Raw genomic sequence first — 24,952 nt, 5'->3', positions numbered from 1 at the left:
CTCATGTGCAATATCTCTGCACTCAGTGGGGCCTGAGAAAATCTGTGAAATAATTCTCCACAGTTACACAGTCCAAGACACGAATCAGATGCAGTTCAGAGGAGGACAGGCTGGAAATTATGTATTACTCGCACATTTAGTTTTTTTTGTTTTTTTTTAGTACACACAGCAGAAACACGGTAAAAATGGTGACACAGTGACTTTATATTTGTGTGGCTCTTCACTTTTTAACTCTTACCTCATTCTTTTACACATTCTTCTTTAAGTTAACATCACTGTGGGCCCTAGAGATTTGAATGAACCCCACCTCACAGCCACATGTAGAGCTCCCACCCCAGAAAAAAGGACAGAAATCTTGACACGCTTGTTTAATAATGTCTCCCAGGGCCTCCAGGAATAGGGTACATACATACATACATACATACATACATACATACATACATACATACATACATACATACATACATACATACATACATACATACATACATACATACATACATACATACATACATACATACATACATACATACATACATACATACATAGGGTATCAAGACAGCTGCCAGCTTACTCTTCAGCGTACATTAGTCATGATTCAACCTTTAGTTATTCTGGAAGATTACAATTTCAGTCCCCATTGTCAGTCAAAACATGCGAAGAATTGGAAGGACTTGACTGACAAAGTCCTGCTTTAAATAAGAGATATACTGTGTATTTATATCAAGGAGACATTATAAAAACATATGACTTGGCCCCCCACAGTAGTCAGAAGAATTAAAAGCCCTTTGCAATGACATTTTTTTAGGAATTTAATGCCTGTATGTTGCTTTTTTTTTTTTTTCGCTTTTCTTTGTTGTAAAAATCTTTTGGGTTATGTGTTTACTTTGAAGATATAAAGGTGATCCCATGTGATGGGATGGAAAATGTTGACCAATATGCGCATCCTCACTTGCACGTCTCGTCACGTATTTGTGGGAATGTGCATTTTCCAAGCATTTTTGAAATATATAAACCAGTAGATTAAGTGATAATGTTCTACTCACCGCTTTAACCATACATCAGTCTATAATGTATGAAGTGAACGCTATACATTATAGAGTAGAAAGCCTTATTGAGGGTCATCTCTGGTAAAGCTGTTAAAAAATAATTTAGCCCTTTTCGTTTTCAGTCCAACTGTCTAAACTCTGACGTTTCTCATGGCTTGCGTACAGAATGGCTACACGCCTCTCCACATTGCTGCCAAAAAGAACCAAATGGACATCGGGACCACCCTGCTGGAGTACGGCGCAGACACCAACGCAGTGACACGGCAAGGCATCAGCCCCATTCACCTGGCAGCGCAGGAGGGCAGCGTGGACCTGGTGTCCCTTCTGCTCGCCAAGAGCGCGAACGTCAACGTGTGCAATAAGGTACAGTCGGTCACTATTAGTATTGCTGTTTACGCACGCACTCGGCCCGCAGCAAAGCTCGTTTCCCCGCTCCCAGTTTTCTGAATGAAACGGACTGTTTTGACCCTTGTTTGTGTCTCTCGTCAGTCCAGATTTATTCTGTTTGTGAACACGGGTTTGCGTCTGTCCTTTGCTTGTTCGCAGAGCGGACTTACACCACTTCATTTAGCAGCCCAGGAGGACAAGGTCAATGTTGCAGAAGTCCTTCTCAACCACGGAGCTGAAGTCAACACACAAACAAAGGTACAGTAATGCTTACACACACACACACACACACACACACACACACACACACACACACACACACACACACACACACACACACACACACACACACACACACACACACACACACACACACACACACACGGCTGTAGTTGAGGTCTGTTGCACACTTATCTCCACTCATCACTTTACTATCCGTGTTTGTTGTATTATTCTGTATAGTTTCAGTATATTTGCTGCCTTACCCATTACAACTCATTGAACCTTAATCTGATTGTACTAATGGTGGACGCACTGCACTCTGCAACAAACACACATTCACACACCTGAACATATACATGTAGTAATATTAGGCCTCTCTTCTTAAAAGGCTGCTCACGTCCATTGAGGCAGACCTGCGGCCATCTGAAGGTTGGCCTAACGCAAGGTTGTTTGGTCAGTGTTTGTGCTGACACGGCAATTGTTTACAGCACACAGGTTATTCTCTCACTGATCTCCATCATCCTCATGCACATAATTCAGAGAGGATTTGAAATGTGATATACATTTTGTAGTTATATTTAGAATCTGAAGATGAATTATTGCAGTTTTTAGAAGCTGTGCTGTGACAATATGAGGCCTCCTGATGGCATTCATTATTAATTGTTGTTCCATTTATTTTATGTGCTTGCCCTTGCATGTCTGCTTCACTTGCGTGTCTCCTGTCTTTCATACAGATGGGCTACACGCCGCTGCATGTGGCATGTCACTATGGCAATGCAAAGATGGCCAACTTTCTGCTGCAGAATCAAGCCCGGATCAATGGCAAAACCAAGGTAAACAAAACCTGCGCACATTTACACGCAGACCTTCTGAAAATTACTGCTTTTATTTTTCCTCCATTTGACTTATTTGTGTGTCTCTCTCTGCCTTAGAATGGGTACACTCCTCTACACCAAGCAGCTCAGCAGGGCCACACCCACATCATCAACCTGCTGCTTCAGCACGGGGCCTCGGCCAACGAGCTCACCGTGGTCAGCACACAAACACGCGCTCTCCGGCGCCCGATGAAATACTCAATGCGAGGTTTTCTTTATGTGCGTTTTTGTGTGTTTTCTGGGCACTCCCTGCGAATAATTTCCTCTTTGTCTTGTCTTTGTCCAGAATGGAAACACTGCCCTTTCTGTCGCCCGCCGCCTTGGCTACATCTCTGTAGTGGACACACTGAGGCCCGTGACAGATGAGAACCTCAACACCATGGTGAGACGCCCGTCTCACGTGTGCACTCCGAATTAGGAATAGCGTATTGTTGCAAAGGCATCCATTGAAGTCGATGTAACTCTGAGCATTAGCATGCATTTTTGTGAGAGGTTATTATAAATAATTCATGTTGAGACAATATGAAGACATGTGATGAGAAAGAATTCAGCACCATCAGCTTTAATTAGTGCAATACAGAGAGAAACGTTTCCTTTGGCTGCTTTCTTTCGGAGAAACAGCAGATTTTGTCGATCGCTTGAGCACTTCAGAATAGAATTTGTTATAATTTGTTGTAGTTACACATTTTTGTTAAATTGATAGAAAAAAAATTAAGCCCTTGTTATCTGTATTAAAAAAAAAACCTGTGACCTAACTTGAAGAATACATCAAATAATCTGTGAACATTTTATTACAGTTAAGGTTTTGTCACTCTGGGATATTTGGTATGCAGCTGCATGCACGGGTTTCTACCGGGGAAAGTTCTCCTTGGTGCATTCAAGGATTCTTTGACGTTTCAGATTTAAGAGCTGACTACTCAAGAACATTGCAACCAAGAGGAAAAAAGCAGTAAAATAAGGAAATACGTGGACAGTGTTAGATAAATGGTGTTATCTTGTTTTTGGGCTGCATTTAGAAGGTTACGTTTCACAGGGCAGAAAAACAGGGACTTGAGCTCGGTAGTAGAAATTGATCTGCCCTAAGTGTAAGTAGTTCTAAAGCTGCTATTAAGCAGATGTATCAAAATACACTGTACAACCGACTCCTTTCCTAAATTAAGAACTTGGCCTATCAGCCAGCAGCGCAAAATAAGTAGAGCAAGCTTCTGTCAAAGCAACAAATCGGATGGCAAGTCAGTCAGTCACTCTGTCACATGCAAGAGCGAGAGAGAGAGAGAGAGAGAGAGAGAGAGAGAGAGGGCGTGGATTAGAGCTTAAGGTTTCTCCTCATATAGCAGAGGTCACAAACGGTGATCTGATCTGTGCACGTGTCCGGCAGGAGGGAGAATGGTGGGAAAATGGGGCAGAAAGCGAGGCGGGAGGGTGATGAGGAGGTGACGGGAGTGTGGTGAGGACATTAAGTGAAGACATGGACACTGAGGTCGCTGTACCATCCAGCGCAATCAGCAACAAAGTGTATTAGTCGCACTTGTCTCCACCTACAGTGGCGCGAGTGAAAGTTCAAGGTTGTTTCGCAGCACCTTTGTGAGATTCTGCTGTTGTTTTATGTTGCTTCATCTGCAGCCAGTCACACGAGCCACATCGGCATTTGATATGTATGATAAAAAAGTACAGGTAAAATTGTCATATGGAATCATCAATTCTGAACTCGTCGCAACCCATGGTGAAAGCTTCCATGTGATTTAACAATTTCATATTCGGGTCATCTTTAAGATATACCTCCTAATTTGGTCACAGCAAATCTCTGGATGTCGCAGCTCATTGCCATAGTTCGTTGTAAATAAAGTCAAAGTGCACAAACCTTCACGTGGTAAGTTTTTCAACTTGAAAACGTGAAATATTGGTTTAGTTAAAACTAAGAGGGTATCGGCTCTGAAATGTACTGAAAGTATAAAAGTGAACTGCAGCTCTGAAGGATATTGCTTTGTTTTTAAGCCACGTATGGCAGAATGTAATGCCGATCAGCTCCATCATCGCTTGTAACCGTGTGGCTACCAATTCTCTGTCATAAGTCACAATTAGTGGATGGTTTTTTTTTTCTCCATTGGTAAGTTTTGTCAAAGTCCTGTAAAGTATTCTGTGTTAATTATGTTATTTTTCATCTGTTGTGCATTGATGGCGACTAAAATGGATCAGCTTTTCCAAATGTTATTGTCCAGTTAATTTCTGTTGGGACCACGACTTAACCCTTTTAAAAATTCTTGAATTGAGTGTTTTCACATTTGGCCTTTTTTTTTAAGTTTTCTAACATTTTAAAGTCACTACACAAACACTAGTTTCTGCCATTTATATATAATATCTTTCAGAAATTGCAGAACAGAATACAGTTATATATTTCATAACTAATAACTTAAAAAAAAAAAAATCACAATGATTTATCATTTGGAAAAAACTATGTGTTCTTTAACTGTTATTATTGGTTTATTTGTTAAGGAAAGCAATCATACACAGAAAAGTGAGGAATCCCTGATCATTGGCCACTAAACCAAAACTAAAGTATTTAGTTTTTGCAATTTCAGGTCAAATGTATGGAAATGTGTCAAAAAGAAAATGTAATGTACAGTACAGACACCTGAAAGTCTCACTGGAATCAACATCGGTTCATTGAGTCTGGACTTTTTACATCTAGAACTGACATTTTGCAGAAATATAACATTGGCTTGGCACAACAGAATTTCTCAGTCCTGTATTTCCTTCTCTTGAATTGCAGAGTGCATCTGAAAAACATAAAATCAACGTCCCAGAGACAATGAACGAGTTCCTCGACATGTCAGATGATGAAGGTACGTCAGCTCAAAACGTCTCTTCACTCACATTTCAACCCATTAAGTACTAAATGAAATACTTGAAATCATTGTATGACTTGAAATTGACATCATTGTGTTGCACGATTCACATGTTTTCTGTTCAATGTCCTATTATTTTTCATTAACATGTGCATGTATCTAAATCACACAGTCCGGGCTAATGTGCCGGAAATTCTCAGTGAGGACTCTTTTTCAGATGTTGATGAAGGTATTTCTCCCCAGTTTGAAATCCACTGTTCCTCTATTTGTTTGTTTGTGTTTTCTTTAAATGCAGCACACTTCTGCAGAACTCCTCCGCCTCGAGCTAACTAACTATCCAAGCCTTCGCTCTTCTGCTTTGCAGCTTTGCTGTGTGCATTTTAATGCGTAACTCTCCAGATTAAACCGGAAAATACCCAGTGAGGACACTGTTGCACTGAGACTGGTTATTCTTTTGTTATCATGCTGTTCGTGCCCGACCAGAACCGAAAGGAAGAGCAGAGCAGAAAACACTTTGTGTTTTTCCACTTTACCTGCCATTTTCAGGAAGAGGAAAGTATCAGCTGTTACATCTCAGAAAGTCAGTTAGCAGACTTTAAATTGTCTACTTCAGCCTTGAACCTGACAGGTCCTGTTTTTGTTCACACACACAAACGCAGGCGCCACACACACACACACACACACACACACACACACACACACACACACACACACACACACACACACACACACACACACACACACACACTGACACCGCTGATGTCATCGGCGCCTTGGTAACACGTTTGTTATTTTTAACAAACTTGCGAACCTCGAGTCTCATCTTTCATGATTTACCTCACGTGACACAAGTTTCATTCAGATTCCAACATTTTTCTGGGACTAAACAAAAACAAGGTCAATTTAACTCCTGGTATACAGTAATTCTGCTGAAGGATATACCTGCATAAGACTTTCAGATATAGTTTACTTAATGTGCACCATAAATATCAATAAACAGATTAAGTTAGTCGCTGCTAACCAAGTCTAAAGGTGGCCAAGTTTATGATACGAATCCAATTGTTTGAGGCTGCCCACTTCAGATCTCTATCCTTTGTTTTGGAACCCCAGAGCCAACATGCTTGTAAAATTGATGAGCTTGCTCATGGGCTGTTGCTGAGGGGACCGTCGGGTGAGTGTGGAGTTTCTGTGTCAGGTGACACAGCCAGACTCGACGCGTATCGGGTGATATTAGATGGGTTTGTTCTGGCGCTCCATTATGAGGATCCTCATTGGCATAGCGTGTTATCACTACCATGGCGGAATTATAAATAAGAGTATCCATGGCCTTCTGGACTCTACATAAACTGTTTATACTGTGTACATAATTCATCGGCATTGTACTTGATATTCACTCAATCCAGTTGCAGCAGCAGGAGCAGCACACCGCCTCCACTTTTACATTCAGGCCTGCGTTGTCTCATTTTCACTGGATGTTTCTGCTCTGCGCATGTGTGTGCGTGTGTGTTTGTCTAAAACTGGAGTTACAGAAAGTAACGGGTTTCCACAACTCTCTTTAATCCCGTGTGGGGGAAGTCAATCCTATTAGGCTGCAGGTTACGGTGACTACACTGTTATGTGTTTGTGGCCTGTCTGTGCAATTACCTGATCATCTGATGTATTTTTCAGACTCCTATAGCTTCTAATTGCACCATCTATAGAAAACCACTGTCGTCTTCTCAGTATCCCCTAAATCCATTAGCTTTTAGGTGATCTGACAAATGACGTTTGCGTAACTCTGCGATGAGCACACATTCTTGTGCAAGCTTCGGTCAATGTGTGCAACATGTAGAAGGAAGACAGAAGTGTTGCTCAAGAATAAAAGAAAATCTCTTAAGCTGGCACCATGTGGTGATTTCATCACTTTCTTTTTAGTCTCGCTATCATTATCATGCAGCTGAAGGTCTATGGAAGAAGAAAAGGCAGAGAAAGTTTGCTTCCTCTCCTCCACTGTGGTTCCCAAGCTGTGGCTGTCAGCTGACTGGGCTCTCCACAGAGCGTTAGACACTTCCAGCATTGACGCTCTTCAGCTGTTTATTGCGCCTGGGACGCATGGGCACTCTCTCTCTCTCTCTCTCTCTCTCTCTCTCTCTCTCTCTCTCCCTCTTTAAATCCAATGAGATGAGCTTTTCTTTGAGCCGCCTGAAGGAGATTTAACCCCGGTGTGGCCGCCGATGGTCGGATGGCATTTGACTTGTGATATTTCTGTCCAGCGTCGAGTTCTGTGTTTGTGAAGCAAAACTTTTTGAGTTTGAGTTGCGCGTCTTTGCGGAGAGTGAGAGCGTCGATTTGCGCGCACCAGCACCAAAACGCGCACTTCGGATGGAGTGGAGTTAAGTGTTCTGAGTGAAGAGAGGGCAACTTTTTTTTTTTTTTTTTCCCAGAAGCGCTGAATGGACTACTTGATAGTCTTAAACTTTCTTTGGATTTGTAAGCTCTTCGGTTTTGCCTTGGGGACGTTTTGTGTCGTAAACCGCTCAAAGAGAATATCCGCGGAGCTGCGATGAACATGGAGAAAGGTGAGTCAGAAAAGTTTGGAGCAATTTACGCAGTAACATAATATCCCCCCGAAAGGACGTGAAACAAGTGAAATAACGCGATCTCTGCGCGTGGATTGAAATATTTATTTAGTGTCTTTGGAGAGTTTTTTGTTGACTCTAATCCAGAGGATCCTTCAGCTTTAAATGACACGCTCCAGCAGGAGAGTGTGTTTCTGTTCGCCGGGGGTAGGTGGGGTGTGTGTGGTGGGGTATCTGAGCTTGAATGGGACGATGATACATTATTATAGCAGCGGGGAGCCCATTGTTTCCCGGGTGTGTCAAGTCAGACAGAAGTAGCTACAAGAAGTCAGGTCACTAGATGATCACCAAAATAAAAGACGCACGACGCAGTAGTCTGCAATGATGTGCAAACCTTTGCTTTCACGTTTTTTGTTTTTTTTTCCGTTCTTATGAATTCCTTATTAACTCAGCTCGGATAAGACTTTGTTTGATGTTTCAAAATAAAATTGTCAGTGGTTGAATGCCAACAGACTTGTTGTGTGGTCCAGGGGGTTTTAACCTTTATGACCAAAAGAACCGTTTTGTGTCACTTTCCACCAAATCAGATTTACATGGAGCCGCAAAACACATTTAACCATTGAAGTGAGGCTCTTAAAGGTTCATTCATAGTTTTGATATACATAAAGTGTGTCTTATATCGCATTTGCGAAGTTTCAATTACAATTTAGGATTGTAAACATTTCACTACATTTTCAGCTGTTTCTTGATTTTAGAGATTTCAACCTTCTTGTTATTTATTTTTGAGACCATTCTGACATTTTAGCTGTTTTAATTAAGCACTTTTATGTTTTTTCCCGAATTTTGAAGACTTTCCCTTTTAGAAGTCCTACTCATAGTTGGACAATAAAGTGTCCCTAAGGCCGAGTTTCTGTGGTGTGGTCCTGGGCTATCTTAAGTGCGACAGATTACAGGGAGGGTCACAAAGTTTGTCTGCTCTGTGAGTTTGGGTTTCTGCATGATAAGCAGGATTCATATTTTTGCTCATTAATTGATATTGGTGAGTAGTAGAACCACTTTTCTTCTAAGGTGTCAGAATTAAATCTACACCTGTCAAAGTTAGACATAGTGCTTTTGTTTTGGGGACCACACTTTTGTATGTTAGTGAGCATTAAGGTATCCATCCATTAAAATTGAAATCGAGATGCATACTGTCAAAGAAAGGCTCAGAAGGCCGCACCAAAAATATAAATCCAATATTTCCATGGATAATGAAGTCTAACAATGTAACCAAGAGATGACAAAACGAATTTGATTTTTAATTGTTTTTAGTGTTATTTACAGCTGCTTTAAGACACAGGTCAACCCGGTTTATTGCTTGTGTTTAGTTTCATCTCCTGAATTCAGTATATTTGTTTTGTTCCTGGTCTGCTTTTGAATAGGTGAAGTCAGTCTTAAAATATAATCATTCTGGCAAAAAGATGTGTGTTTGGAAAATAACCTTGCTTCGTGTCACTGTGAGTTAGCCAGAGAAACAGGAATGCACGGACCATGGATTTGCAAAATAGTCACATTCTAGTCTCCCGCTTTGAGATGCGCTGCAACGTGAAGGGTTCTTATTGTGAAGCGCGCCGGTGGATGCGCTCTGGTTGCGCGCTCCGGCTTGCCGCTGCCGGTGGTTGCTGGTGGTTTGCGATCGGAGTGCGGCAGTATTGAAGGCAGGGGGAGGGGCTGCGGTGCAGGAGCAGAGTGTTGCAGGCAGGACAGAGCGCCGGACATGAGGGAGAAGGAGAAGCACTGTCGCCGCTCCGGCGGCTTCATTGACCGGCGTGTCATCGTCCACCGGTCCGCCGATCGAGGTGCGCTGCGCTCCCTGCTTCAGCTTGTGCCTGATTGTGCTTTTTTTTTTTTTTGGTTCAAAACCTGCTGCTCTGTGTGAGTCCTGAGAAAGGAGCTGCGTGAGGTTTTCCAGGAGCGCTCCTGATGTGCCGCAAAGTGGCTTTGCTGCTGCTGCTTCTCTAATATTGTTTCTGTCCAGCATCGCTGCGGCTCAGGGCTCCAGCTTGATGATCAATCTTAGGGGGGAAAAAAAAAAGTTGCAATGTGGCAGCTTGGTGTTGAAATTCATCCCAGGCCCTCTTTCTGGAATCTAATCAAATAATGGAGAGGGGCTGGAGCTGAGATCGAGTCTCCATGCTGGGGTGCCGCATCACCTCCTCTTTGGATTTCATTGTGAAGTTAACGTTTGGATTATTTATGATTTCCTCTCTCCGTCAGGTGAGGATGCGATGACCGGGGACACAGACAAATACTTGCGGCCTCAGGACCTCAAAGAGCTGGGTGATGACTCTCTCCCTCAGGAGGGCTACATGGGCTTCAGCATCGGAGCCCGCTCAGCCAGGTAGGCGCCTGTCATCATCATCATCATCATCAGATGCACATTAAAGCTGAGGATGCTGATGTAGTTTGGCGCACTGCTGTCTTTTTTGCCTGACCCAACTTGTCCCCATGTTGTGCTCTTGTAGCCAATAGGAATTTGTTTACTGTTGATGCTGTTGATCGCCTCAAGTTCACAGATTTACACCGACCCTTATTGGCTATCGCCTTAAGAAGCAGCTGGAAAGATCTCACAATATGATTCAGCATTTTTGGTGACCTCATTAAAGACCAGGCCAAACATTCACCAACGTCCTGTAGCTTTAACTCGAGCTTTAAAAGACTAGATCCCTTTTTGATTGTCCTCGGTGAGCAGCTGCACTCAGGAATGACCACACGGCGAAACAGTGGACAAAGTATGATGAGTGGAAACAGGCAGGCTTCAGTGAAAACACATCAGTGACACATGGAACAAGCGTTGTGCGGCCTTAGAGTGGGTTGGAGTCACGCTGACAGATTGCAGATGCACTGTGATGGCTGGATTGATTTAAAAAAAAAAAAAAAACGAAAAACAAAACAAAGCAAACTGTGACAGGAAGCTGCTAACGTCAGCAGGGCACCACAAACAAGGGAAACGGTGAACTGAATGGAGATTCCCTGTAAACAAGTGGAAAAAGTTTGGTAGAATGTTGCTCATCGGCAACAATAATTTTAAGTTCAGATTTAAAAGGTTTTGTTGCTCCTCCCTTCCTGCTTTCAATAAATGAAAGGTTAAACTTGATTTATTAAGCAAAAAATTTTTTAAATCCAGCTGTTTTGGAATTGACTACCGTTTCTTTCTTGCAATTGAATATACACGAATATAAAAATGTGTCTTAGGAGGAATGTATATATAATCCTGTGAAATGTAGTAATTTGTTGATCATTGAATGTGTGACGATGAGCAAAGTCTTTTTTTTTTCCCCTCTTTTCCTTACTTTTCTGTTTGTGACATCGACATTGCATGGTTTGCTTTCTGACTGGGCTGCACACACATGAACTCATCCAAACTGAGACAACAACTTTAAAAAAAAAACCTGGTCATAGTTTGCAACCATGCAAAAGCACAGCATCAATGTCACTTTGCACAAAAAAAAAAAAAAAAAAAGACAGCCTCGCTCAAACGTCTTCAAAATGCTTTGCTTTTCACTCTGCTATTTTGTTCTTTCCCTTGTTCCCTCCTGCATCCTTGTCCCTCATTCTAGCCCTAGAATCAGGTAAGAAAAGAGTAGTAGATGTAGTAGCAGTCGTAGGAAACACTAGCTGTGAATGGTGTCTCTCCTTTGTGACCATTCAGCCACCGTTTAACATCCTACATTCTCAAAACTCTAACCTGAACCACCAGTCACCCGTCATGCGTTTTGTGTTTAATCTCTGTGGTTACAGGTTTTGTCACCATGTTGCTGTTACGTGTTGTATTTTTGACTCCATCTCTCCATTTAAGCTGATCAGCACTCATATTATTCTCTCACCTGTCCAAGAAATGTTTGCTGTGTTTATATGACATATATTGTTTAAGGCCGTTTTGCTTGATATAAGCTGTTGCTGTGTTTTGTGCAGACTTTATGTCCAACTTGCATTGGAGACTTCTCCCCTTGTAACTATGTGGCTTGTTATGAGGTGGCACTCGATGTTCTTCGAGTGTCACAGAGTGTAACTTCCAGGGATCAAACACATCATTCTGGTTGTAACGTTTCATTGTGTTATACAACATATTTCATGTTAGTTGGTCAAGACGCCCCTGAATTATTGAAGTGTGATTCTTGCTGGTGACCTGACGGTCTGCAGAGATGGAAATATTACAACTTTAGATCTCTCACCATTTACAAATCAACCAAATTACACTTTTGCACAAGTACTGTATTACTATTGATGTACATTGGCACAGTTTTCTTCAAAGGCTGCACAGTATATCACATATTTGTCTTTATATGATATCAACAGGTACTAATCATGCATTGTGCCCCCACGCTTTGCGTGTCTACATACCCGACCAATCAGATTGAGCCCTACTGCCCCAAAAGCTCGAACACTAGGTAGCCTGACGTCACAAAGTGTGTGCAGGGAGAAACAAACCGGGCCCAGTCACAGCGGGTGGAAATTACAGGGAAGACAAAGAGCCAAAAAAAAAAAAAAAAGTAATCTACTTAAATGCTTGTTTATGGCAAATTGTGCTGTCATCACCTGATGTTGTGCAGCACTACGGCTTTCTTGAAGCCAGCAAACTGTTTACATATACAGTAATCTGCAAAGGCAAGAGCGCCATAAGGAAATGCTTGTCTTGTTTCAGTGTCTGTCATTGACATTGTGGAGCATGTACCACAACAAACGAATATTACAATGATTAATGTTTGATCCTCCATATATGGCAAATAGGCAAACTTGAGGTATGCACGAGGGGTAGGAAATAAGCCATGCAAAGGAGAAACAAATCTTCAGCTTAGTTGATTGTAGGGGAAACTATAATGTCACTGCAACATGACTCTGAAATGGGTGAAAGCAAAGAGAGGGCAAGACATGATGGGGGGGCTTTATGGAGAAAAATCATGTGTAGAAATAGCAACTGACATTAAACAACTGAGAGAAGAAACACGAGAGGAGAACAAATGTGAAAAGAGGGGGAGGAGGAGGAGGATGGATGGAATGAGAAGGAGGAGGAAGCTGTGAAGAACAAACAGGGTCGGGGGTGAGAACAGGGGGATGAGGGTGGAGGGGCGGCACGGTGCTGCCATGCCAGCGAGTCCATTCAGTCTGTACAGAGTTGCTCGGTAACTTCCATGGCGGGGTGGGCAGGCTGTGCTGAATAGAGGGCTTCTCTCTGTGCTGAATAGTGTGCCCACTCAAACACGCTGAGCTCTGCATTCCCCCCCGCCCCCCACACCCTACCCACCCTGTTACCCCCCCTCGCCTCTCTGCTCTCACACACGGCGCATCAATACACCCATACAGTATACACTTAGAGAATATAAGGCGCAGAGTTGTCAGCTTTGTTGCAGGGCACTGTGTTAGTTTTCTAAGCCCACAACATGCAGAGACGAACAAAAACACGTTATCTCTGTACCCGTTAACATGAAAACAGGCATTTTTTCAGTAACTGTATAGCCGTCGCCTGTAAATGTGAAATTTTCCGCGCTGATCAATTAAATCCCTAAGGTCAAAATGGCACAAGTTACAATCCTGAAAAGAACTCTACAACACCGCATTGAGCCTCAGAGGCTGCAAAAATAGGCACACGTCACCGCACACGGCCATAAAACAGACTGCAGCAAGACAGACAGAAAGGACCAGCTTCCCTTTTCTTTTCTTTTTTTTTTGGTATAGTGCTGCTCTGGATCGGGTGTAGGTCAGCTAATCTTAGAATGAAACAATGTCAGTCTTTGAGCTCAAGTCAGATTTAACAGTTGAGAAACCTTTTTTGAGTGAATTGTGCTACAAAAAGTCCCCCATTTGTGACCTTTCCTTTCTTGCTGATACACACAGTCCACTAATCTGTCATGTTTTATCACTTCGGCTCTTAGTCATAGCCGTTCTAACCACACCTTCATATAGAACTAGTTTTGTTCTCTTCCCTATTTTCCCCTCTATCTCTTAATGCAAACACACTGACCTCACTCTCATTTCCATCTCTGAATAACCTGCTGCAGTATCTTCTCCTCGTTCAACTCCGGGCTCTCCCGCCTCTCTCTATTTCCCCTCTTGATACCTTTCGGACTCTTGTGTCCAGAAAAGTGAAGCCCGGTTCCCTGGAAGTTGCATGTAGTAATGGATTCCTTGCTTTTTGTTTTGTGCCGTGTGCCCCTGCCCTTCGCTTTTTGTTACCGGCGGCGTTGGGTTGCGTGGTAACGTGTAGCCTCCGCTCCTTCAGTTCGGATAGGTCCAACACGCTCAACCGGAGCTCCTACGCCAGGGACAGTATGATGATCGAGGAGATTCTCGCCCCCACAAAGGACACGGTAAGATCTCTTTTTCGCTGATCCTCTTCATCTTTTTGTTTTCCTCACGTTCCTTACCCCTCTGTCTCCCAGTAAACTTTTGACCTCCCTTTCTCCAAGTCTGGTTCTTTCTCCTTTTGGTGGTTTTACTGTTTTTCCTTAAAAGTGTAAAAAGAAATCTTCCGAGACCACTAAAAATGTGTGTATGGCACATTCACGAAGAGCTTATTTTACCAGAGAGGCTTTGAACACTGCCTTTGCTTTTCCATAGAAAACCGCATTGCTCTGCGGAACTCCTCTTAACAAACCATAACATGAACAACAATATATTGTTGACTTTGATGCCACCAGAGATTGTAAGCTTAAATCAGTCTTGTTGTACCGTTGCCGTATACTTAATGACTCCTTTATTAGGATTTTACGGCATGGTCTCACTGTCTATAGTGGAAACTGAATGCGTCAGTAAAGAAAGAGCCACCTCTGAACCGTTTCTCTTCTCCCTTAAGCTTCAGAGTGTCTGTAAAGACATATCCTACTTGGTTGACCCACTCAATAAGGTATAGATGTCCACAGATGTCCCTGAGTCATCCATCAGTTTTGTTCTTTCTCAATCACGGTGGCTCACTTCCTGATTCTCTTTACGTTTTTTTGTATATTTGTTTGGGGTTGGTGCCTTTTTTTGTCACATTCATTGGTGCCGTGTTTCATGAATTGCTGTTTCCATGCTTTCTTCACTGTGAGTGCCATCATTCAGTGTTCAGATGCATATTTGTTGATTGGAGTCGGTTTGTAGTATGTTTTTTTTTTTTTTTTTTTAAACATCATAAGTGTTGCATGTCACTTTTAATGCTTTGTTGCCTGACTGTGGTAAGACCAGACAGTGATGAACAAAAGAGATTGAAAATGTCACCAGCTGTTTCATGAGAAAAGGAAAGGAAGGCGACATCTCTTGGTTAAATTTCTACACATTTATTCATCTTGTTTTGTTCTTTGTTTGACCAATATATTTGCAGGCCCATACTTCACTATAAATCCTGTCTTGTCGACGTTTGTCCTCACAGCACCTCGCTGTGACCAGAGACTACAGCTCGGAGTGTATGCGACGGTATAGTTGGACTCCAGACACGATGGACCACTGCCACAACACCGTGTCCAGCCCCATTCACTCCGGGTAAGAACTTCGAAACTCTCTGTCCTGCTCATTGGCAACACATGCCGGCATGCACAGTTGTATAGTTTGTGTGTACAAACAGGCTCTGCGTGCACGTCCAAAAGCCATTTTAGGTGCTTACTGCACAAAAGCTCTTGTATTGTCTTTTGTTCTCGCAAAGAGTCAATATTCAGCAAAGCCTGCAGTATTGGTGCAGACGAGGTGCAGGGCTGTGGGATTTCTGCAGTGCTGCTTCCGTACGTTATATTACAGCATCAAAAGACACGCTTCATCCGTTAAAGCCCTCACGTCATACCATAAAGTCCAGAGACACGATCCAGAAGTCCTCCTCCCATGTTCACCGACATCGTGCTATTTCTATCATTACAGAAACAAAGCGGCTCTCTGTGTGAGCTTGTGGGGCTCATGTGTTTCATTTGGATAAAGTAATAAGATCTAATAAGATAAATGACATCATGAAACGTTAAGGTGTGCTTTAAATAGCCGGCGCTCTCGCCGCACAGTGTTTTGAAATGAAGTGCTGGGATCTATCATGTCCAAGTTTGGTTCTTTGTCTATTTTTGGTTCATTATTATGGCTTGTGAGCTTGTTTGTTTTAGCTTTTTGTACATTGCCACAGTGTGCCTAGTGTGTCTGTAGTTATTTATTCACTTTCCCTTCAGCCAAGAGTATTTTTTAATTTATTTATTAACTCTCCTTTCATCTTCGGTCGTTACTTCAGATCCCAGCAGCGATTGTCAGACATTGATACTAAAACTAGGTCCTGGGGGTTTGCCTCCTGCATTGTCTCCATGTGTTTATTTTGCAGCTTCTCCTCCCCGCTCCCTCAGTATGACTCCAGGTGATGACTGAGTTCGCTGCTTTCACCCATGATGCCGCAGTGATGTCACTCACTCCTCCACCTCTGTCCTCCCTCTCACCTCGCCACTGTCTCTCCTCTCTCCAGTCTGTGCTCGTCTCATCTGTGTGGTCTGGTGTCTCATTTGCACTGCTTAGATTACTAGAAGTGTGTAGTCGACGTGTTTGGGAGTTGTCTATTGATGTGACATCAATTTTCTTACACAGGGCACACTAAGGTTAACGTTTTTTTGCAGGAATTCTGCTATTTCAAACTTACAGATTAGGAAAAGTTGCTTTGTGACAAAAACACAATCAGCACAAATAAGGTCCACATTTTACTTGAGGCATTGAAACTTCTACATCTTACACCCTTGAACTCACTTATTCACAATATTATTGTGTGTGAAAACTGAAGATCACGTAGCAAACACATTAACCCTACTTTGGTGGAACATTTGTGCAGGTGTTTAATATTCGATCACTGAACGCTGCTTTTGAGGAACTGAGTCTTTGGCAACAATCTCACCTTCAGCTTCAGAGCTTGAAACTAAACTTTCTTCGTGAGCATCCTGTTTAGTTTCAAATTGTTTAATGTGTTCAATTCGGGAAGGTGAGATCTGCCAAGTTTCAGTACTCACAGCATTGTTTTGTTTTTTATTATTCTCTCTATTTTATAGTTTTTCTTTCTCTCTGCCTTTACCTTACTTTATTTGGGTGTACAGTGATCACAGCATGGGAATCGTCCTCCTCACCTTTGTCCGTCACTTTCTTTCTCTCTTGGTTCCTTTTTTCCCCCCCGCCTCTAAAGCTGTGGTAATTCCATTTCGCAGGTTCTTGGTCAGCTTCATGGTGGACGCCCGTGGAGGGTCGATGAGAGGCAGCCGCCACAATGGCATGCGCATCATCATCCCTCCCAGGAAGTGCACTGCACCCACACGTATCACCTGCCGCTTGGCCAAACGGCACAAGCTGGCCTACCCCCCTCCCATGGTAGAAGGAGAGGGGCTGGTCAGCCGGCTGGTGGAGGTCGGACCGGCTGGGGCGCAGTTTCTCGGGTAAGATTTTTCCCAAATGCAAGAAGACTACACTACTTGTCTAACTTCGATTTTGCTTCAGCAGCGAGGGATCCATTACCCCTGTGTTTTTTTTAAATTCAGGCCTGTGATTGTGGAGATCCCTCATTTCGGGTCGATGCGAGGGAAGGAGAGGGAGCTGATAGTGTTGAGGAGCGACAACGGTGACACGTGGAAGGAGCACCAGTCTGACGCCAGACCTGAAGACCTCACCGAACTGCTTACTGGAATGGATGAAGGTAAAGGCAATGGGGCTCAGTGTGGTTTGTAAACTATGACAAACACTAGTTTCTGACCCCTTTTTAAGATCAAAACACATATGCACGTTTTCTCAAAATTAGTTCAGACATCAAATAAACCAATCATAGTCAGTTACCTTTGAGAGCTCGGTGCCATTACACAGAATCCTTTTACTACATGAAGATGAAGCCAAAAAGGGGCAGAGAAAAAAAATAGTTTCTCCAAAGGAAAGAGCTTCAGACAGAGGAAGCCTGTTCTGTACAAATAAACAATTACTGTGTGACAGCTTGCCTGTCTGTGGTGAGGAGAAAATAACTTTCTAATCTTTCAGTAGCTCCTGACTTTTGCTGTCCTCCTCTTCCTGGGATCATTATCATAAATTAAGACCTTAATGCAGTAGTTGAACATGGATGGTTGTACAAGACTGCCCTACTGTTGACCCTCAGATGGATAGTTGCATTTTGAAACAACATACTGAAGTAAACTCCAACTAATGCCTTCTATACACAGCTCAAAGCAATAAACTCAGCTTCTTTTTAAACTTTTGGGCAAACATTTGTGTGTAACAAATAGTGTGTTCCTGGTAAATCATCTGTTTTTGTAGATGCCTAAAATAACAACGCTGATACGTTGACTTAAGACCTAGTTTTACCTGGAAGTTGTGTTCCATTGCCTTCATGGACACACCTCATCTTAAGACCAACACACCAATGATTCACAGATACACACAAATATTTTTAAACAATGTGAATGCTACACAGGAAAGTAACTTGACAGTCTGAACCTAGTGCCACTTTTGCAGTCTGTGTTTGATATGAATGAAGGTTACATGATTCACTTCTGGTACAAGTGCAGGAAGAATCTAAAATAGCTTGTCTGCGACTCTTTAAGAGGCACGGGAAAAATCAAAGCACATATACAGACACTTCAGAAGAAAGCTCTTCCTCATTTAAGCTGTTAAGCCGATGTAGTGCTGACCACCAAAATGTCATACTTCAATACTGTTCAACAATCCAACACATTTACTTGGTCAGAGTTAGTTCCTGAAGAGTCTTTAGAATAGGGACAGCACCCTGTAAATGCAGCTTAAACCACATATCATGTAAATGTCTCCCGTCACAGAGCTGGACAGTCCTGCCGAGTTGGAGAAGAAGCGCATTTGCCGCATTGTCACCAGAGACTTTCCGCAGTACTTTGCTGTGGTGTCAAGGATCAAGCAGGAGTCCAACCACATGGGTCCTGATGGAGGCGTGCTGTCCAGCAGCACCGTGCCCATGGTCCAGGCCTCGTTCCCGCAGGGGGCGCTCACCAAGAGGATCCGAGTCGGTTTGCAGGTACAGCAGGACTCCTTGGATCAGCTCAAATTCAGTCTGTTCCATGACTCGGCTTTTTATCCTCCGCAGATCGTGTCCACTGACTTACTTATTTATACATGGCCTATTTTTTTTTCTCTGAATATCTGATTTAGTCTGAAATGCCTAGATGGTTTGATTAGATAAAATATTCCCCAAAAATCTGGCTGAGCATTTCTCAAAAGTCTTCATGTCTTTGTTTCCTGCATTAACGCTTCAGGCCCAGCCTGTGCCGGATGACATGGCGAGAGCAGTCCTGGGTAACAGAGCCACCTTCAGCCCCATCGTCACCGTCGAGCCCAGGAGGAGAAAGTTCCACAAGCCCATCACGATGACCATTCCTGTCCCACCTAGACAGGCAGAAGGCCATCCCAGCGGCCACCGAGGCGACTCTGCGCCATGCCTGCGTCTGCTCTGCAGCATCACAGGCCAGTGCACAACTCGAGCATGACGGTCGGAGTCTGAAGGACTGATGTTGTGTCTTGTTTTGCTATCAAAGTAATTTGTATCATTAGATTTGTGACACCCATTTATTAGACAGGAATAACTCTGTCTTGTAAAGCCAGATCAGTCGTAATTTGATCCTCTAGTAGACTGATGTGGAGCTGGGAGGGTAAAAGAAGAGGGGATATTGCAGCTAAAGCAATCACTGGTGCAGTGAGCTCATTTCTTTACCCTTGTTTCAAACAGGAGGGACGTCCCCAGCACAGTGGGAGGACATCACAGGAACCACACCACTCTCCTTCGTCACTGACTGTGTCTCCTTTACCACAAACGTGTCGGCCAGGTGAGAAAAGTGTCATTAATACAGAGGATGGATGTTAAAAGACAGTCCCTCTTTTACACAATTTAAAATGTCTCAAATTGTCGAATATTTAAATAATCCGTAAATCAAAAGACCAGTTTCAGACTGCTGCATCCAGTAATTTGGCTCTCTGGCGATGCTCATGAATAGTCAGTAATTGCTGTCATTTTTTCAACAATAATGAAAACTTTTTGAAAGTTTTCATCTTGTAATAAAACATTTTCTTTATTTTATGTGAATATATTTTTAATTGTTTCATAATGGGCTTTTTAAATTGGTGACATTATTCCCTAGAATAAATAATTGATGAATTCTTATATGGAAAAGAAAATGCATGTTAAATATCTATTACAATACTAAGATAGGAAAAAATGTAATGATAATGTTAAGCACTTTCTGTTTAACAAAGTCAAGTAAAGTTTTATTTTTCAATATATTGCAGCTCCTAAAGCGGCACTGTCCTTCTTGGTCACCTGTTTCAACATCCTTGATTGTAACGAATGACTTCTTGTGAGGCTTTCTGCATCTGGAGTCAGACTCAAATCCTGTGTAATCTAAGAAAAAAAAAAAAAATTCAACTTAAACTGTAGTTTTTTGAATTGTCATATTGTATAAACAAAAAGAGAGACAGACTTCCAAACACATTCAGATCCATAGGTCATTTTAGATTGTTTTTAGATTGTGGGAGGAAACCGGAGTACCTGGCAGAAACATGCAACTCCACACAGAAAGGACAGAAAAAGTTCAAACAAACAATCACTGGCCACTTAAGTCAAAAGAAATCTACCGTCTCCTTTTCATCTGATTATTTCTCCTGATATAAAATTCCCTCTTATCTCAATCTTTGTTTGGACTTTTTGTTGAAAATCTTCATTGTCTTTTCTTTCCCCTCACACCAACTTATAATTTAAGCAAACACATGAACTCTGTACTTGCTTCACGTATTTCCTACAAAGTTATGTCAACTGTGCGTTCTCTGAGGCCGCACAAATAGATTTCTTAGTTAGTTAAATTTAAATCATGTGGTCCGACATTGAGGCAGCACACTTTAGGAGTCTGTAACTAGATTTCTATACAACTGTCATGTGTCTGTTTACACACTTCTGGGGAAAGAACGCAGCCTGCTTGACTAATTACAAATGATGCCTGCTTAGACTTTGAACAAGCTGACAATTTAGTCCCCTCTTCTCTCCTCCTCAGGTTCTGGCTCGCAGACTGTCACCAGATTCCTGAGACGGTGAGTCTAGCGTCTCAGTTATACCGGGAGCTGATCTGCGTGCCGTACCTGGCCAAGTTTGTGGTTTTCGCCAAAATGAACGACGCCATCGAGGCTCGGCTGCGCTGCTTCTGCATGACGGACGACAAGGTGGACAAAACCCTGGAGCAGCAGGAGAACTTTGAGGAGGTGGCCCGGAGCAAAGATATCGAGGTGGGGATGTTGACAGGCTGTACTGCAGCACTGGAGTCTTAGTTAGTGAAAGCTTTATCTCCACCTTGTGTTTATCTTCTGACATTGCAATTTTGATCTTGTGTAGGTTCTCGAGAGCAAGCCTATCCACGTGGACTGCTATGGCAACCTGTCCCCTCTCTCCAAAAGTGGGCAGCAGTTGGTTTTTAATTTCTTCTCCTTCAAGGAGAACAGACTCCCTTTCAACGTGAAGGTACAAGAGGAATTCCCTCTGTTACACTTGCTATTGGTCTCCACTCTGGTATTTCTATGATGAATGAATGTGTATCATAATTGTAATTATACTGTAACCTTTTCATTGCCTCAAGCTCTTGACGTCCATATTTAACAGACGTTTCATCCTATTGCATCATATATAATCAACTGATCTTAATATATCAATCTATTCATTTTCAGACAATTTAATCCTGGTCAAGTGATTCACAAGTGATGGACAAAAACATTCCCACAAAATTATTGGGATACATACATATCCGCACATATGACTATGAAAATCAAGCAACCTCAAACAGTTGAATAGAATAATATAACAACATTAAATAAAACCGTAATGTCATAGAAGGAATGGTGCTAAAAGGGAGAGTGAATATACACATATCTGTATTCATAAAACACATATATGAAGATAAATGTTCATATTTTTAAGACGTATTGTATTGATCTGATTATCAGTGGACCCTGACTATAAGAGTATGAATGCATAACACTGAGAACTGAACATTACACCCTGAATTTAAGGTGATCCAATTTTTTCAGTCTTCTCGCCGGTAAAAAAAGAAAACTTGTCTTATATTAATACCGATACTTTTATATAAAGCAATTTTTAGAATTACACCTTGGAATTTTAAGAAGGATCAATAGCTGTAGTAAAAATCTAGGTATTTAAAAAGAGCCTGAATGTATTTTACACGCTGTGTGGTCATTTAGGTCTTAATGGCATCTATCTGCTGTCGTCCACAGATCCGAGATATGGGCCAGGAGCCATGTGGACGCCTCTCCTTCCTGAGAGAGCCAAAGTCCACAAAAGGCCTTCCACAGACTGCCATATGCAATTTGAATATCACACTGCCAACCCACAAGAAGGTAGGATCACCATATTTGAACAGTTTGTTTGAGGCCATATCACATCATCCACATGTAAATGAAGTCAAACGACAGACAGCCTCGTTGTCCTGACATGGAGAGGAGCCATTAGAGTTCATTTGGTCTCAGAAGCGACTGCCTGCTGCTTTTGTCTTTTATTACTGTTGGAAGCCTGTGCCAGTCATAAGACCCCACAACGTACACATGCAGCCACACCTGCACATCGTGCCTTCATTCTGTTGCCTGGCTCTTTGTGGGTACACAAGAAATACGCAAAGAAAAAAGAAAAAGATTTGTTTGTTGTGGTTTTGATTGATCACAAGAAACTGTTTTATTTTTTGCTTTTGCCTTATCTTATTTTGCTCTTTATGTTTTATTAATCTCAGACTTTTTCTGATGCCTTTTGTTGTTTTTGCTGCTCCATTTTCATCCCCTGATTTATTTTTTGTTTTTTTTCTATTGTTTTTTTTTCCCTCCCTCCCCGCTCACTGTAACTTCCCTGCTCTCCATTGTGCCATCTCTCTCCCTTCCTGCAATGCATCTTGGAACACCACAGGATATGGAGTCTGATCCTGATGATGAGGTAAACAGATTCTTCATCATCACATGGAGCTGCTTCTTCTTTGCCCTCTTTTCCGTTGGCTTTACCGCAAACCTAACGAACGCGCGCGCCACAGATATTCTGTCCCCGTCCAATAAGCAGGAGGATGTGTGTGGAAGATGCTTCTTCTGACTGCATGTTTTGTTTTTTACACAGCTACGCCATTGCTGAAGTGATCCCATTATGTGCATGAGTGGAAATGGCAATTGTTTTAATCAGCGAGAGTTTATTTATTGTTGTCTCCATCCCAAGTCCAGTGGAGCTAATTGCTGTGCCACATCTTGGCTCGTTTCCCATCCCTGTCTTCAACATGTTCAACAGGACTCCATCATTACCATTAACTCATAGGGACTCTGGTGTCGTTTGTCAGCTACAGATGTAACCCTAACGTTTATCATTTATTCACTAAGTAATTGGTTGGTATTTGGGGTTTCCTTTAGGTTTTTTTTATTTTTTTTAACCCTTGTCCTTTGCTTGTGTGTACCAAGAATACTAACACTCTCACCTGCATGCGAGAGTTTCAATTAAAGGGAGTAATGACTTTTTTTTAATATTATTTCTCTCTAAAGCCCATTGCTGATATATAGATTTCATTGAACGATCTAGCATTCAGATAATGGCAAAGCAACAATATATAGTGAATGTATTTTAACACAAATGAACTTCCGTATAGTTATAGATCATTTAAAAGCCATTAAAGATTTGCAAATTATTGTTTATTTATAACTCAGCCGTGATAGTGAGGGAATCAAACTCCAGACAAAGTCATGAAAGACCATCTCCTACTATATTTAATGCTTCTTAAACGAAGCGCTTAATAATAATACAATCAAATGGATTTCCTTATACTATAGTCACAGATTACAGATGACTTTGGCCTTTAATGGTAACAAAAGTGACAGTTCAGATTTTTATAGCTAAATTCTTTGGACTACATCTTAAGATGAGAAGATATTTCTTTAATGTATAATTTCTATCTCTGTGCCAAACTGAGGGAAGGCTCACAGTGCACACAAAGCACATATTTTCAGAAGTTAATCAATTTCAATCACTTTTAATGAAGTCAAGAAAGAGAAACACAACAGCTGTCCATTCCTCCCCAGAGAAGACAACTAACTCCTTGTGGCAGTATTAACAGCATCAAAAGCAGAATAATATATGTCCACTACAACATCAAATTTAATGTATGCCTACTCCTGCTAGGCTACCACCCTCATATTTTCTCCATATTTTTATGTTGAAACATCTTTTGTTCTTTTTTGTTTGTTTCAGACTGAAAAGCCAGAACGACGTCATACCTTTGCCTCCTTAGCTTTGCGTAAGCGCTACAGCTATTTGACCGACCCAGCAGCGAGTGAGTTCCCCCTTTTTACTTGCATTAAATATCCAATTGATCACAATTATTTATGTCAGTGTAAGAGGTCCCATTACATAGTGTGCATATCGCTTTCACATCAAGACCGTATAGAAAAAGATCTACCTGACAAGACATGTTCATCATTCATTCATTCTCGCCACCTGACACATATGTTTACGCCATCTGTCATCTATCAAACATTTGCATGGTTTACTGTGTGTTACGCTTTGCTTACCCACCCCATGTCCAAAAACAAAACTGTCTCCCTGTTTCAACTGTTATTTTACATTTGTTGAATCACTGAAAATGTCTGTCCGTTCGTTTACCATTTGAACAAAAAATGTTTTAATTCATGTTGAATAAAATATTATTTTGAATTGTTCTCATTCCTTTAGTGGCCATTTCACTCTTTTATTGGCTTTATGATTGTGTGCGGCTGTGTATATTACTGTTTAACAGGTTGCACTTTACACTTATTAAATATACTCAACAGTGACAACATCTGAGAACTGGAGAGTTGCATTTTGTGCCTTTTACCTAATATTGGCCCATTTTCAAACAATTGTGCAGATTTCAGACTGAACCTGAGGTGATTTTATGGAGTTGAAATGTGCTTACAGATAAAAAAAACAAAAAAAATCGAATAAAAGGAGATCCCTGAAATTACAGAGCAAAAATCAAAAGGGATAAATGATGTTT

The 24,952-nt window shown here is 41.8% G+C and overlaps 1 protein-coding gene across 1 annotated transcript in view; it reads left to right on the top strand.

Annotated features, from left to right (window-relative positions):
• LOC308120669 (ankyrin-3-like) overlaps positions 1 to 24,952 on the top strand; it is a gene marked incomplete at its 5' end in the record, with an annotated part of 98,630 nt that overhangs the window by 51,040 nt on the left and 22,638 nt on the right. The window contains 23 exons of the mRNA XM_080481425.1: positions 1,215 to 1,412; positions 1,596 to 1,694; positions 2,393 to 2,491; positions 2,591 to 2,689; positions 2,820 to 2,915; positions 5,304 to 5,376; positions 5,552 to 5,608; positions 10,194 to 10,317; positions 11,537 to 11,548; positions 14,182 to 14,284; positions 14,770 to 14,820; positions 15,325 to 15,434; positions 16,243 to 16,275; positions 17,105 to 17,329; positions 17,432 to 17,586; positions 18,710 to 18,921; positions 19,160 to 19,367; positions 19,630 to 19,726; positions 20,945 to 21,173; positions 21,280 to 21,405; positions 22,173 to 22,295; positions 22,852 to 22,878; positions 24,169 to 24,250. Of these exons, the coding sequence (XP_080337551.1) occupies positions 1,215 to 1,412; positions 1,596 to 1,694; positions 2,393 to 2,491; positions 2,591 to 2,689; positions 2,820 to 2,915; positions 5,304 to 5,376; positions 5,552 to 5,608; positions 10,194 to 10,317; positions 11,537 to 11,548; positions 14,182 to 14,284; positions 14,770 to 14,820; positions 15,325 to 15,434; positions 16,243 to 16,275; positions 17,105 to 17,329; positions 17,432 to 17,586; positions 18,710 to 18,921; positions 19,160 to 19,367; positions 19,630 to 19,726; positions 20,945 to 21,173; positions 21,280 to 21,405; positions 22,173 to 22,295; positions 22,852 to 22,878; positions 24,169 to 24,250 (2,638 nt within the window). The remainder of the gene's footprint in view (positions 1 to 1,214; positions 1,413 to 1,595; positions 1,695 to 2,392; positions 2,492 to 2,590; positions 2,690 to 2,819; positions 2,916 to 5,303; positions 5,377 to 5,551; positions 5,609 to 10,193; positions 10,318 to 11,536; positions 11,549 to 14,181; positions 14,285 to 14,769; positions 14,821 to 15,324; positions 15,435 to 16,242; positions 16,276 to 17,104; positions 17,330 to 17,431; positions 17,587 to 18,709; positions 18,922 to 19,159; positions 19,368 to 19,629; positions 19,727 to 20,944; positions 21,174 to 21,279; positions 21,406 to 22,172; positions 22,296 to 22,851; positions 22,879 to 24,168; positions 24,251 to 24,952) is intronic.

This window comes from Lipophrys pholis (assembly GCF_963383615.2).
Source record: "Lipophrys pholis genome assembly, chromosome: 15".
NCBI classification, from domain to species: Eukaryota; Metazoa; Chordata; class Actinopteri; order Blenniiformes; family Blenniidae; genus Lipophrys; species Lipophrys pholis.
This window is presented reverse-complemented; position numbering and strand designations above follow the sequence as displayed.